The following is a 16,234-nucleotide window of genomic DNA, read 5'->3' as shown; positions in this document are numbered from 1 at the left end:
ATTTCACAATAAAATGTTAGAAAATGCAGGTAAACAAATAGAAGAGAATAAAACATTAGTTGTAATTCCAGCATTACCCAGAGTTAACTACTGTTAACATTTAGCTATATTTCCTTTCCTTTCAGTTGATTTTTTTCTTCGTATGTGCATGCATGCGTGTATGTGGGTATATGTGTGAGGCTGTGGGTGTGCATACATACCATACACATATACATTCTATAGCTCAAGTTTCAAAATGGAATTACAGTATTTGGTTGCCTCCTTTTAAATTTTACAGCTTGACATGATTTTCCAGGCATTAAATATTATTTGCTTCATATACACATAACAACAGCATTCTGTCCTTTGGATAAACTTGAATTCATTTAACCAATCCACTGTGTGTGCATTTAGGGTGTTTCAGGTTTGCTGTTGTGATTAACACTCCTGTGGTAAAATTCCTGCACTTAAATATTTTTGTCCAAGTCACTGAAATTATATTTTGGTCAAAGGTATAAAGGCACTGAATGGTAAATGAATTGCTGCCTAACCTTAGTGCCCTTCCACCTATGGAAATGTTTAGGCTCTGCTCCATCATATCAATCACAGACCCACAGTTTGGGGCCACAACAATGTGGTCCTCCCCAGTCTTTCTGCAGGTGGCCTCTTGCCCAGCCAGTGTGTGGGAATTTCTAGATGAAAGATTCTGGGCTCTATGGGGCACATTTCTCCACTTGTCTCTTCCTTCCCAACCACAGACCTCTGCCCCTTTTCAAGGAGAGATGGAAATGACCCAGACCCTGTTGAATGCTATTTATTCACTTATTTATTTGTTAGGTTTTTTGTTTGTTTCATTAGATGTCAGGGAGCAGGGAATGAGCAGAGATACCAAGGAACCAATAAAAGTGTCCCCAGGGGTAGGGAACAGCCGGTGGGACCAGGAAATAGTGGATGAAGCTGAAAAATAGGCAGAAGGGTCAGTAAGAGAAAGAGGGATGAGGAACAGCTGAAGGGACCATGGTGTACTTACTGGAGATGGAGGATAGCCAAGGGACCCAGGGGACAGATGAGAGTGCATTGGAACAGAGGAAATGGGAAACAGAAGCCCAGAAGCCAGGGGCAGCAGGAAGACCAAGAAATAGTCATCAGGTACTAGAGAAGTGGAGAGCAGGGAAAAGCCAACAGGTCCAAGAACAGTAAGAGGGATCTCAAAATAGGAGGAAGGACCAGAAGGTAGAGGAACCAGATAGCAGCCAGAGGGAGCAGGGACCATCCAGAGGGATGAGAAAATAGAAGATGTGGCTAAAATGGAAAAAGCAGACAGGTTTGGTGTTCTGGGCAAGAGTCTGTGGGACAAGCAACTTCACAAAGCACCAGAGTTTAGGGGAGAATCTGAGGGGATGGGGAACGGTAGAGGTACCAGGGAAGAAAAAAATAGGAAAGAATGGGAAGGAAGTGGATAGCAGCCAGAGGAAGCAGGGACCAGCTGCTGAGGCTATAAACAGGTGGAGGGGTGTGGAGGGGACAGACCCATGGGACAGTTGGAAAGACAGAGAAAGGCCTCCCAGTCTGAGGAGTAGCTGAGGACATCAGGAGCCACACGGAACAAGGAATAGTCTCTGAGGTCAGGGAACAGCCAGAGGGAATAGCAAAGCTGTACTGGGCACAGGGTGTCTACTAGAGTCCCAGGGGGCTAACCAGAGTACTAGGGAACAACAAAGTGGGCATTAAAAGTTTAACTGGTGTTGGAGAGCAGCCTGACTGACCAGAGAACAGCTAGAGCAACTAGAGAACACCTGAAAGGCATAGTATGCATTCCTGAAGCTGGTTAGCAGCTAGAGGCCCCATGTAACAGGCACTGGGGTTAAGGGCCAGTTGCAGAAGCTGGAGAGGGACTGAGGAACAACCAGAGTTCTCTGGTGACAGGGTGACAGCGGTTTCCTGGGATGTGGGACTTCAGTGCTAAAATAGGGAAAGTCCTGGGCAAATGGGACAGTTGGTTACCCTACCCAGGAAACAACCAGAGGAACCAGGAAATAGTCAGACATGATGTAAGTGATGGAGAAGATGATATTACAAAATCAAGCATGGTGGAGTGCCCAGAACTAGTAGACTTTGGTGATCAAGATCCTAGGCTAGGAGCCAGGTCGACCAGCTCTCCGCAGAGTGTGCTGCCCGCCAACCCCCCTGCAACTAGTTGTCGGAGTGTTAAGTGAGGGTGTATTAGAAATGCATTCCAGATTTGCCCAAGGCACAGGGAAGAATTGGGACTGGACAGCAGTCAGGGGACTCAAAGGACAGTCAGTCTGTGTCAACTAGAAGGAATAAGAAGAGGGGGCGCCTGGGTGTCACAGCGGTTAAGCGTCTGCCTTCGGCTCAGGGCGTGATCTCGGCGTTATGGGATCGAGCCCCACATCAGGCTCCTCTGCTATGAGCCTGCCTCTTCCTCTCCCACTCCCCCTGCTTGTGTTCCCTCTCTCGCTAGCTGTCTCTATCTCTGTCAAATAAATAATTTAAAAAAATCTTTAAAAAAAAAAAAGAAGGAATAAAAAGAGCTCATCAGGACCAGGGAACAGCCAGAGATCTAGGCCACAATCAGAAGAATGGTGCCACAGACTAAGGATCAGCTACAGGGGAAACTGTCAAAGGAAACACAGGACAGCCAGAGGCACCAGGGAGCAGTCAAAGGGAAGAAGAAACAGGAGGCATAGAATAGTTAGAGGAAGCCAGGGGCAATGCGGAAAGAGACCTGGGGGCACTCAGAAGAAGCAAGCAACATTTAGAGGGAACAGTAAACAGAGGGACCAGGGAAGAGTCGGATGGGGACTACGCAGAAGGAATAAGGTCCAGCAGAGGGAGCAGCAGGGAGAAGGAAGAGACAGGAGTGGGCAGGGTAAGCAGGGGAAAGCCAGAGGGAGCAGCGGAGGGCTACAGAGAACAGCACAACAGCACGAGGGAACAGCCAGAGGGAGCAGGAAAGATCAGAGCAACCCCAGCCAAAGGCAAACATACAGAGAAGCTGGGTTTCTGGCCCCTAGTGAGGGCACAGGGAGCCAAGAACTCACTGCACACTTCGAGCCAGCCTCATAAGCACCACGGAAGCCCTTCTGCTAGGCTAGGACAGGGTGTCCAAGGGCAGGGTCATATCACAGGAGGTGACGTGGAAGTGTTCTCCGGCAGGAGTGAGGGCAGCCCAGAAGTAGGGGGACTGAGCCCTAAGCCCACTGCAGGATGGGCCAGAGCAGGGGGCCAGGAACACAACGGACAGGGAGTGGTCAGTTCTGGCAGCCCAGCACGGCCCCGGGGATGAGAGCACGTAGTGTGCTAGCTTGGATGATCTTGAAGGGAGACAGGAGAGCGGTGTGGGTCGCTGGAGAGCCGTGAGGAGCTGGAGTGGGGATCCTCACCTAGGATGAGGAAGTCCTTTTAGGGGTCCTGGTGGTGGTAGGCACACATGCCATCCTCCATGGTAGAAATGGCACAGGAAATCAAACCTTTTCATATGTGGCAGGTGAGGCTGAAATCTGGGTGAGTCTGTGTTAGCAACTTTGTATCCAGATTTCTAGCGCCAAAATCCCCCTCCCAAAGCTTCTATTTTTGTGGGGAAAGGGATCAAAGAGGGGCCTCTGTGGGCGGTATACTTTGTATATATGCATCTTGTGTCTGTTAATGCTGAGAATGCCTGTCATGAACTTTGTACACTTTCCCTGAGAATGGGGCCTTAGTGACTCCCAGGGAGAGAGAGACAGATGAGAGTGGTCTTTCGTCCACCAACTTGAGCCACTGGAGTTGTTAAAATGTTTAACAGTGTCAAATGATGGAATATTTTCATTCTTTCAAACTGGTTGGTAAATAGCCACTCCTGTCCTGCCCCCTGAGGCCCCTCCCTGCTGTGTTACCCACACACCTGCTGGTCTATCCTGGGGTAGCTGGCAAGCTGTTCCGGAGGATGGAAAGGCAGAATGAGAGCTTCCCTGCGGCTGACCCCAGGGCTCCCCCGGTTGACTGCCCTTAGGTGATGAAGAGGGCCCAGGTCAGGTGTGTTGCTGGGGGCTCAAGTGGAGGGCCTCCTCTCAGCACCCCTCGGGGCTGTGCTCAGGGGAGCTGGTGGGTGGCAAAGTGCTGGGCATGGCCCAGTGCTTGTGGACCTGCCTCCAGGAGCTGCTGCTGGTGGAGAAGGTACTGAGTGTTCCCTGCACGCTTGGTGCACCTGAACATCCACTAACAAGGGGAGGGAGACCAGGGCCCCCAAAGGCCAAAGGGTCTTTCAGTGAGTAAAGCTTCTTCATTACCTCATAGTCAAATCATTAGGTCTTTTCTTTGATACTCAGCACATTTTCTCTCCATTTAGGAAATCCTTACCCACCCCAAGGCCTAAACAAATATTCACTTAAATTTTCGACTAGGAGTTTCAAAGCTTTGGTTGTTTTTTTTTTAACTTTTGATTCTTTTGAAATAATTTTATTTTATTTTTTATTTTTTATTTTTTTAGATTTTATTTATTTATTTGACAGAGAGACAGCCAGCGAGAGAGGGAACACAAGCAGGGGGGGTGGGAGAGGAAGAAGCAGGCTCCCAGCGGTGGAGCCTGATGTGGGGCTCGATCCCAGAACGCCGGGATCACACCCTGAGCCGAAGGCAGACGCCTAACGACTGCACCACCCAGGTGCCCCTCTTTTGAAATAATTTTAAAATTAAAGAGAAGTTACAGGAACAGCACAAAAAACTACATATCCTCTTCATCCAAAATCACCCCAAAACATTTTGTCACATTTGCTTTCATTCTGTTCCCGATTTATGCATGTGTGTAAGTACGTGTCTATGTGTATACACACAGCTATATTTAAAACTTTATTTTCTGAACCATTTGAGAGTAATTTGCGGACACTATTTTTAGTATTTACCCCTAAATACTTTGATGCATTTCTCTTAAGAACAAGGACGTTCTCTTCCGTAACCACAGTACAGTTTTCAGAATGAAGAAATTTTCACATTGATAAGGTACTAACATACCACGTATTATCTAATTATCTAATATATAATGTATAATATACACTTTCCCCAGTTGTCACAAGAAGGTCCTTTATAGCATTTTCCCCTGATCCAGGATGCAATCCAGGTTCATGTATTGTGTTTACTTGTCATGGCCCTTTAGTCTTTAATCCGAAACAGTGTCTCAGCCTTTCCTCAACTTTCATGACACAGACCGTTTGGAAGAATGTCCCTCAACTTGGATTTGTTTCTTGCTTCCTCATAATTAGATTTAGGTTATTCCTTTTTTTCTCAAGAGTGTCACAGAAACAATGCTGTGTTCTTCACAGTGCTTCATGTCAGTAGGCATTCAATATCAATTTAGCCTTTATTGATATTAACTTTGATCACCATGACTAAGATGGTGTCTGTCAAGTTCTGTAATGTGACTATCTTTCCCTGTGTAATTAATAACTCTTTCGCGGGGAGATAGTTTGAGGCCATGTAAATATCCTATTTCTCATGCTTTTGGTCACTGATTTTAGCATCCAGTGATGATTCTTGCTGGTAACAATTAATTACTGTGCGGTTTCCCTAATGATGTTTTCTAATCCCATCATTTCTTCCACATTGATTAGTTGGCATTCTACGGTAAGGAAAAACTTCCCTCGCTGTGACTGCTGAAAGTACAATTACACTCCAGGCCCAATGAGCACACCTTGATTTGTCATTAGTCACTAATAGGAACCAGAGCTTCTTGGAGAAATGACTGACTGACTCCAGGGTTAGAGCAGAGAGAGTACAAAATGATCCTGGAAGAGCTCATTGTACCGGAAAGTAATAAAGTGCTCAAAAGATGGGGGCATGTCGAAAGTACACAGGAGCCACCTTGAAGGAACTCCCTCTGGCCAAGTTTGGGACAATTTGAGTAGCAAAATAAATAATGAAACCAATAGATGATAGCCCACTGAATAAAGTAGGAAGTCACCCGTTCGTATAATAGGTAGATAGGTTTACAGGTAGGCAGATAGATAGGGAAGAAATGAATGCTCCTTTTACGTAGCATCCTGATTTTACTGGTGTGCCCATTACCGCAGTCCTTCTGAAGGTAATATTGGTAGCTTGTTAAAGCTTTTTATTTTTGAAATAATTATAGATTTACTGGAAGTCGTGAAGAAGGTACAGAGAGGTCTCATTACGCAGTTTCTGCCCGTGGTTACATCCTGCATCACAGCGTACAGTATCACAAACAGGAAACTGACATTGCTACAGAGTGTGTGTAGTTCTCTGCCATTCATGTATTGACTCTTGTGCAATAATACAGATACAGATCTATTCCACCGCCAAATAAGTCTACTGGTGTTGACATTTTACCAGTTAGAGTGAAGTATAGAAAACTTAACTGCCTTTAAATCCCTTTACCTTCACCGGGTTATATTATGATACAATATTCTTAAATAGTCCCCCTACATACATGCATCCACAACAGACAGTAATACTTTTTGCTTCGACCTTCAGACATAATTTAGAAAACCCGAAGGGAGAAAGAATGTCTATTGTGTTTACCCATATTTTTGCTTTTTCCATTTTTTCTTCCTTCCTGATGTTGCAAGATTCTTTCTCTTTTTATCTCCTTTCTATTTACAGAACTTCCATTAGCCATTCACTTAGGGTAGGTCTGCTGGCCACAAATTTTCTTGGTTTTCTTTCATCTGAAGATATCTTGATTTCCTTTTCATTTCTTCTTTCTTAATAACAGCTTTACTGAGATAAAATTTACATACCATACAATTTACCCATTTAAAATGTTCAGTTCACTGACTTTTATATTTATGGATGTAAGCAAACATCACCACAATCAATTTGACGACATTTTCATCACCTCAAAAAGAAGCCCCATTTCCTTAGCCATCACTCCTCCCCACCCCACCCTTGTTCCCTGCCTCCCCCGACCCTAAGCAACCACTAATGTACTTTCTGTCTCTATAGACTTCACTATTCTAGACAGTTTACGCGAATGGACTCATGTAATCTGTGATCTTTGTGTCTGGCTTCTTTCACTCAGCATAATGTTTCAAGGAACTCCCTCTGGCCAAATCTGGGACAGTTTGGGTAGCAAAATAAATAATGATAGTAATTTATTATAACCTGATGAATAAAGTAGGAAGCCGCCAGTCCATACAGGTGGGTAAATGTGTACGTAGATACAGATCGGGAAGAAGTGGAGCATGCCATACATGTACATGTTTTAGCATGTGTCAGTTATTTCATTCCTCTTTTATGGCTGAATAATATTCCGTTGTATAGATGTGTCACGTTTTGTTTATCCACTTGTCAGCTGATAGACGCTGGGGTGGTTTCCACCTTTTAGCCATTATGAGTAATGCTGCTATCAACGTTATGTGTACGTGTTTTTATGTGGCTGTATATTTTCATTTCTCTTGAGGATGCATGGACCTAGGAATGGAATTGCTGGGTCAAATGGTAACTATGTTTAATCATTTGAGGAACCGCCAGATTGTTTCCCAAAGCAGCTGCACTGTTTTACGCTCCCCTGGCAACATACGAAGGTTCTAATTTCTCCACATCCTCACCAATCCTTGCTGTTTTCTGACTTTTTGATTCTAGCCATCCTAGTGGGTGTGAGGAAGTATCTTATTGTAGTTTTGATTTGTATTTCCCTGATCATTAATGATGCCGAGGACCTTTTCATGTATTTATTGGCAGGACCTTTTCATGTATTTTTTGGCCATTATCACTTCATTTCTTTTTTGGGGGGGCAGAGGGAGAGGGATAGAGAGAATCTTTTTTTTAAAATTTAATTTGTTTGACAGAGAGAGAAATGAGTACAAGCAGGGGGAGCGGCAGGGAGAGGAAGCAGGCTCTTGCTGAGCAGACAGCCCGACGTGGGGCTTGATCCCAGGACCCTGGGATCATGACCTGAGCCGAAGGCAGACACTTAACCGACTGAGCCACTCAGGCACCCTGAGAGAGAGAATTTTAAGCAGGCTCTATGCCCAGCATGGAACCCAACTCAGGGCTCAATCTCATGACCCTGAGATTCATGACCTGAGCCGAGATCAAGAGTCAGATGCTTAACCGACAGAGTCACCCAGGCGCCCATTACCAGTTTTGCCAGATATGGCATTCAAGGTTGACAGTTCTTTTCTTCCAGCGCTTAAAAATGTTGTGCCGGGGCACCTCGGTGGCTCAGTTGGTTAAGCAGCCGACTCTTGATTTTGGCTCAGGTCATGATCTCAGGGTCCTGGGATCAAGCCCCGCATCGGGCTCTGCACTCAGTGGGGAGTCTGCTTGACGATTCTCTCTCTCCCTCTCCCTCTGCCCCTCCCTGCTAAAATAAATAAATAAATCTTTGGAAAGAAAAAGAAAAATGTTGTGTCACTTTCATCTCTCCTCCATGATTTCTGATAAGAAATCCACTGCCACTTTAATTGTTTTTCCCCCATAGGTAAGTTGTGGTTTCTCTCTTGCTGATTTTAAGATTTTTTTCTTTGTCTTTAGTTTTCTGAAGTGTGATTATAACGTGTCTTAGTGTAGATTCCTTTGGTTTTTCCTTTTGGGGTTTGCTCAGCTTCTTGAAACTCTAAGTTGATATTTTTGCCAAATTTGAGAAATTTTCAGCCAATTTCTTCAAATACTTTTTCAGCCGCACACTTTTTCTCCTCTCCTTCTGGGACTCTGATGACACAAGTGCCAGATCTTCTATTATAGTCTCACAGGTCCCTGAGGCTCTGCTCATTTTTTTTCCAGCCAATTTTCCTTTCTGTTCATATTGGATCATTTCCATTGTTCCATTGTCAAGTTCTCTGATTCTTTCCTCTGTCCCTCTCTACTGTGCTGTTGAGCCCACAGTGGAGTTTTAAATTTTCAGTCATTGTATTTTTCAGTTCTAAAATTTCCATTCAGTTCATCTTCCTATCTTTTCTTTCTTTGCTAAGACTTTCTATTTTCAAATTTCCTTTAAGTATATTGAAACATTTTTACGATAGCTGCTTTAAAATTCTTGTCAGATAATTCTAACATCTGTGTTAGCTCAATGTTGGTGTCTCCTGATTGTCTTTTCTCGTTCCAGTTGAGATTTTTCTGCTTCTCCTCATGATGCCTGATTTTCAATTACGTCCTGGATATTTTGGGAACTAAGAGACTCTGCATATTATTTACATCTTGTGTTTAACAGGCCTCCTCTGACACCGTTCTGCTAGAAAAGGAGAATCTTCTTCGTTTGAAGAGGATCCTGAAAAATGCTCTTTATTGCCAGGTGGAGGTAGCAGTTCAGTTTCCCCAGTTGACCTCCTATGACCCCCTAGAAGGGGACAAGCACCTCGTTGCTACTGGGCAGGGGTAGAATTTCAGGCTTCCCACTAACACCACCTCTGACACCACCCTGGTGGGAAGGCAGAGGACACCTTGTGATCGAGTGGGGCTGCAAGTCCCAAGATCCCCACACAGCTTAAACTGACACTGTCGGGGAGGGGTCTCATTACCATCATCCCAGACTGGGATGAAATTCTAGAGTCCCCATTCAGCCTTTGCTGATGGGAATGGGAGTAGGAGCACAGTGTTTTTGTGTTTTTGTTTTTTTCTGTGATGCTTGGCTGGAACAGGGCAATATTATTTAAGTTTTTCTCTCTTGCGATGTTGCCTTTTTCCTGGTACTTTAACTAATGAAAGCAGGCTTTCCTGGGGCTGTTTCTGTCTGTGCCAGTTGGCATTCTAGGTTGCCAGTTTCTCTAGCACCTAGTCCAAGATGTGTGGGGCAAAAAGAAAACTCGGGGAAATCACCACTGTGTCGTTCCTCAGGTTCTGAGGATCGTGGCAAGTTTGCCTCCCTCTCTCCAGCTACAGAGTGTTCTTATCTTTGTTTTATATACCACACCCAGGGGTTTTAGCTGTACTTAGCTGGAGAAATAGAGAATTATGTCTATGCCATTTTGGTCCCATTGGTAATTTTTAACTTAATTTTTGAATCGGTAATGCATTCACATCGTTCTCTCCATCAATTCCCCAGATCTCCCTAACCAGAAAACCGGTCTTGGTTAGTTCATGGATGGGTGGGTGGGGTATATGCTTAAGGATTATGCAAATAAAAGCAACTAAGAAAATATTCTTTTTTAAAAAAGAATTTTATGTATTTAGAGAGAGAGAGAATGAGGGGGGAACTGCAGAGAGAGGGAGAGAGAGAATCTCAAGCAGACTGCACTGAGTGCAGAGCCTGACACAGGGCTCGACCTCACGGCCCCAAGATCATGACCTAAGCCAAAATCAAGTGTTGGTGACTCAACCGACTGAGCCACCCAGGCACCCCAGAAAATGTTCTTAATATTTTTCACAAAGGGAGTAGATACTGTTGCTATTATGTTGAACACTGATTTTTAATTACTATTAATTTTTAACTTTTTATTATCATGCAATATTACACACATTTTGAATAATGCTGCTACAAATATTCTTGGCCATGCCTCCTATTGCACATGTACACATATTCCAATGGGCATATTTCCATGAATGGAATCACTGTGTCCTAGTGTATGCATGCTTTAACATTACCCAATAAAGACAAAACCCTTTCCAACATAGTTGCACCAATTCAGATCACCATTAGCAATATGAGAATTCTCATTGCACCATATTCTCCTCAACACTTTGTACTATCGGTCTTTTCCATTGAGTACATTCTAGGGGTTGTATGGTGGTATCTCACTGTAGTTTATTTATTTATTTATTTGACAGAGAAAGAGAGATAGAGTGCGTGCAAGCAGGGCGAGTGGGAGAGTGGGAGCCTGATGTGGGGCTCGATCCCAGGACCCCGGGATCATGTCCTGAGCTGAAAACAGATGCTTAACCAACTGAGGCACCCAGGTGCGAAAGTTCTAAATTTCTGTAGTTTATTGGCTATAGTTCAGCAGGGAGCCTGATGCGGAGCTTAATCCTGGGACCCTGGGATCATGACCTAAGCTGAAGGCAGACGCCCAACCAACTGAGCCACCCAGGTGCCCCTCACTGTGGTTTAAATTTGCATACCCTGGTTACTAAGGTTAAGCCCTTTTCCTGTTTATTGAAACCTTGGATTTCCCCTTTTGTAAAATGCCTGTTCAAATGCTTTGCCCACTTTTCTTCTCAGTGGTCTCCTTTCTTCTTATTGGTTTGTAAGAGTTCTTCACATCCTCTAGATATGAACCCTTTGACAGTAACATGTGTTGCAGATATCTTTTCCTATTCTGTGTCTTTCCTTTTCTTCTCTTATAATGCTGTCTTTTAAATGAATAGAAGTTTTAAAATTTATTGTAGCCAGACACCAATCTTTTTCTTTATGGTTAACGTTTTTTTGCATCTTGCTTGAGAATCATTTTCCTAATCTGAGATCATAAAGATATTTGTCTGTATTTATCTTCTTTCTGTATTTGGGGGAGGTGCCAAAACCTGGGAATGAATCTTCTGTATTGTTTTTATTTTTTATTTTTTATTTTTTTTAAAGATTTTATTTATTTACTCGACAGAGACAGACACAGCCAGCTAGAGAGGGAACACAAGCAGGGGGAGTGGGAGAGGAAGAAGCAGGCTCATAGCAGAGGAGCCTGACGTGGGGCTCGATCCCACAATGCCGGGATCACGCCCTGAGCCGAAGGCAGACGCTCAACCACTGTGCCACCCAGGCGCCCCTGTATTGTTTTTAAAGGCTCTATTACTTCGCCTTTTCCCCTCTGTGTTTCTTTTTATTCAGTTCTGTTTTACTCAATTCTGTATTGCCGTGGCCTGGCACATAATCAATCAGTACACGTATGCAGTTCCTACACTAACTAGACGACTTAAAGAGAGCCTATTTTAATCCTCATTTTTGCAAAAGAGTGACTGAATAAATAAACAAGTGAACGTACTACTTACACAATGAATGTCAAGAAACATCAATAAGTTTCTTTCCTCTCACAAAATGATATACAAAACCAGGTACTGAATGCAAACCCTATGTGATACTTAATGGTAAAACATCATTAAAGACAACTTCCTGTTTGTCTTCCTTCCAACCCCCAGTGCTGACCATGTTGCCTTGAACAGGAGTGTGTTGTTACAGGTCTCCGTGTCATTCGAGGATGTGACTGTGGACTTCAGCAGGGAGGAGTGGCAGCAACTGGACCCTGCTCAGAGGCGCCTGTACCAGGATGTGACACTGGAGAACTACAGCCACTTGCTGTCAGTGGGTAAGCACAGCTGCCCTGTGTGTCTGCCAGGGGCCTGAGTGTGGCTATTTCCATTCTCAGCTGCTGGGTGTTCTGGAACATCTTAAGTGTGTGATGGTGTCATCCTGGATTTGTCCAAGATTCTTCAGGCCCTTTTCAGCACTATCATTATTACTCTGTTCCCAGTGAAATGTGATTACTTTTCTGAAGAGCAAATGGAAATGTCATTGAAAGTCCCCTGAAATCCAATCAGCTGGACCCAATCCTGTACCGTGTCCTGTTAACAGGGTACCGGGTTCCCAAACCAGAGGTCATCTTCAAGTTGGAGCAAGGAGAAGGGCCGTGGACGTTGGAGGGGGAAACCCCACATCAGAGCTGTTCAGGTGGGTGAGTGTGACTCATGCAAATGGGGGACATGGAAGTAAATCTCACTTTTTCTAGAAGAGGCTGATAGCTTTGAAAGACTGTGAAAATCACCTGCCTTGAAAGTTCCAAACTTCCTTTTTTTGTTTTAAGATTTTATTTATTTATTTGACTGAGAGAGAGAACACACAAGCCAGGGGAGCTGTAGGCAGAGGGAGAGAGAGAAGCAGGCTCCCCTCTGAGCAGGGAGCCTGATGTGGGGCTCGATCCCAGGACCCCGGGATCATGTCCTGAGCTGAAAACAGATGCTTAACCAACTGAGGCACCCAGGTGCGAAAGTTCTAAATTTCTGTAGTTTATTGGCTATAGTTCACAGGAGCTCCTTTGATGCCTAAGAAGTTTCTCCAAGTACAACCCTTGCAAATAGCCATTGTCTTCATTGCTTGGCTTTTTGACAAGAGAGCTGTCTCTAGTCTCTGTACCCTAGATCCCATACATACCACCCTATCTTATCTAAGACCTTTCCATTCTTCCTATTCCACTCTCACCCCCTTTATCTTAGATTCTTTCCTTGTACATTCAGGTATTTTAACATTTCTTCCCTTTTATTCCAATTCCACATGCTCATTCCTTACAGCTCCTCCCAGGGGCAGCTGAGCTACTGTGTTTTATCTGTGAATTTGTGTGATAGTCTTTAAAAGCCTGATGTATTGGTTTCTGAGTATGTATTTTTAGTATATATAAATTATATTGCACCCCATGTCTTAATTGTGTTCCTTTTTTTTCACTCACCCATAAGGTCTGTCCATATCACGGTGTATTTATCTGGCTTCATTCCTTCAAATGGCTGCACAGTATTCCCCAATGTGCCAGTACCACATCTTCCTTAACCATTCACCCGGTGGTGGAACCTAGGGTTGTTGCTAATACAAATTCCCAACTAAGACAAACAACTCTACGATAAATTTCTACAGAAGTGTTCCCTTTTGGAGGGTGAGAATTTCTTGGGAATGTTTATAGAAGAGGGGATTTGCCTAACCATTGCATATTTTAATCCTGAATTTGACCGAGCACCACCATATTATTCTCAGATTGGCTGCACAAATCTATACCAACCCCACAGTGCGCAAAGATTCTTGCTATCCTAAAGTTTCTGTCAACAATTACTAGAACCAGAGTTCCTCATTTTTTGGCCAACAGTGGGTATAAAGTGGTATCTCATTTTTTATTTTGCCTTTCTCCAATACCTACTTTCAGCCTTTCATTATTGACCTGCTGTGGTCTTTTTGAGCTTTCCTTTTATGAGTGACTTTATCTTGTTTCGCTTGAGTTTCCTGTCTGTTTCTTACTGATTTGCATCCAGTTTATTACTTGCCCTTTTTTCCAGCCTTCTTCTCCTCCTTTTTTTTTTAAAGATTTTATTTATTTATTGGACAGAGAGAGACATAGTGAGAGAGGGAACACAAGCAGGGGGAGTGGGAGAGGGAGAAGCAGGCTCCCCACTGAGCAGGGGGCCCGATGCAGGGCTAGATCCCAGGACCCTGGGATCATGACCCAAGCTGAAGGCAGATGCTTAACGACTGAGCCATCAGGCACCCCTTTCTTCTCCTCCTTATCCCCATACATGAGGTTGCCCTAGGGACCCTGTCCACTGTTCACCAATCTTTTCTTTGTATATGTGCAAAGATTCATCCATACTGAATTCTAATGACTCTGCTTTTGACATCTCCAGTCTGGTTTTCACTGGTACTTTAGTACTAGATTTAGCTATGCAGAAAGTTCCCATGAAATGTTTCTCTTGACCCTCAGAAATTGGAATCATCATCTCACACATCGCCTTCCCACCTTCCAAATTCTGTCACATTCTGTTAGTGCTCCTTAAATCTTTCAGCTTTTTTTTTTAATTAGTCACCCTACAGTTCCTAGTGCTTTTCCATTTTTGCAAATATCATTTTCAGTTCTCGGTTCATCTTCTCAGTTCCCAGTAATATCACCTAAAACCAGCTCCATGTTTTCTTAAATCTGGATTATGGTGATTTTTTTCCTCATTGAATTTGCTGATTCCATTCTTTTTACTAGTTCACTTTCAGTGACCATTTGGATATCTTCTTTGGAAAACTGTCTATTTTGTTCCTCTACCCATTTTTTCATGGGTTTGCTTATTTTGTGCTGTTGAGTTGTAGGAGTTCTTTATATAATTTGGATATTACCTCCTTATCAGATACATGACTTGCAAATATCTTCTCCCCTTACATAGGTTGCTTTTTCATTTTGTTGATTGTTTCTTTTGCTGTGCATTTTTAACATTTTCTTGGTGTCTACCACATTTGTTAGTGTTCCGTGAATCTGACTCTTTATTCTGTGCTCTGTCTATCCAGATGATACATTTTCACCTGGTGATCAGACGTTAGTGTTCTGTGAAATGGCTCACTTAGTCCAGCGTATGCGGCTCTTTCCTTTTTCTCACCTTTCTTTCCACAGGAACTCAGGAAAAAAAGCACAGATTTTAGACTGTGTGGTAACCGAGGCCTTTACCTCTATGTTTTTAGAAAGTTCCCAGAATTAAAAGCCTGTTTCTTATTGTATAATTCAGGGGCTGATCAGGAAAGAGAAACTACATACAAATTTGAACAGGGAAAGCATAACATAAAGAATTCTTAGCTCTGGTGAGATGGAAGTGACAAGAGATTAGTGAGCAAAACCAAAGAGAAATCTAAAGAATAAAGGAATAGCAGATAAAAGGAACAGCCAGTGCCTCTAGGGCTTTGAAGGAGCACCCAAGGAAGAGCCTCCCCTGCTTCCCAGGGATGAATCCAGACCTTGTTGAGGGACCCAGTCATGGCCCAGAGCATGGAAGAAGAGTTACTCTGGTACCATGCTGGTAGAACTTGCCAGAAAGCTGCGCTCTGGGGTTCCAGAGACAGCTGATCATGGGGAAGCTTCTCACTGGAGGTAGCCCCCTACACATCATCTGAGAGGGGCGCCAGGGTAAGTGCCGGGTGCCGAGTGCCACTGGCTGCAATAGACTGCAGGAACCTGGAGCCGGAGGCCCTTCCAGCACTGCAGGGGCCGGGTGCTCGGGAAGCCGTATGGGCTGCAGGAGCTGGGTGCGAGCAAAGGCATCCACGCTGCAGGAGCTGAGGTCCAGAGAAGCCACCCACGCCGCAAGACCTGGGTGCCTGGGAAGCTGCTTGTGCATCAGGAGCCCAGTGTTGGTGCCAGACAAGCTGCCCTTGCTGGACAGGAGCCCGCTGCGTGAGCCCACCAGGACCGGGAAGCAACCCCCCCCCTCCTGCAGTGTTTCTCCATCAGCCCTGTGCTGAAAAGGCTCAACATCGTGACAGATATTTAAAGAGACTCAGATCCATTTTTGCAGAGCAGGGAAAGAGGAGTGAATTTAGAGTTGAGAGGCAATAAGTTGATACCCGGCACATTTATTCTTCAGTTTTCTGAAGCGAAGCACGGAAAACACTTGGTAAACTTAAATTTATTGAATCTGGGGAGCTAGGCAGAGGAGGATATTTTGCTCTCTTTCGGGAGGATTTTTCAAGTGTCTGCTCAGAGGAATTCAAAGGACCATGGATTATATTTGGAAAGGGAAGACAGCTGCATGAAATGTTAACAATTTCAGTCTTTGTGTTCCAGAAGAAAACCGTGCCAAATGAAGTATGGATATGAGCGGTACCATGTCTGATTTGTAAATTCATAGTAGATACAACCTGCCT

General features: G+C 44.1%; 1 protein-coding gene across 3 annotated transcripts in view; it reads left to right on the top strand.

The window, feature by feature from the left end:
• Positions 1–16,234, top strand: part of ZNF41 (zinc finger protein 41) — a 43,663-nt gene that overhangs the window by 19,811 nt on the left and 7,618 nt on the right. For all 3 annotated transcript variants that reach the window (XM_011223132.3, XM_011223133.3, XM_034648829.1), the window contains 2 exons: positions 12,041–12,167; positions 12,434–12,529. In XM_011223132.3, the coding sequence (XP_011221434.1) occupies positions 12,041–12,167; positions 12,434–12,529 (223 nt within the window). The remainder of the gene's footprint in view (positions 1–12,040; positions 12,168–12,433; positions 12,530–16,234) is intronic.

This window comes from Ailuropoda melanoleuca, chromosome X (assembly GCF_002007445.2).
Source record: "Ailuropoda melanoleuca isolate Jingjing chromosome X, ASM200744v2, whole genome shotgun sequence".
NCBI classification, from domain to species: Eukaryota; Metazoa; Chordata; class Mammalia; order Carnivora; family Ursidae; genus Ailuropoda; species Ailuropoda melanoleuca.
Note: the sequence above shows the minus strand (reverse complement) of the source record. Positions and strands in the feature narration are given on the sequence as shown.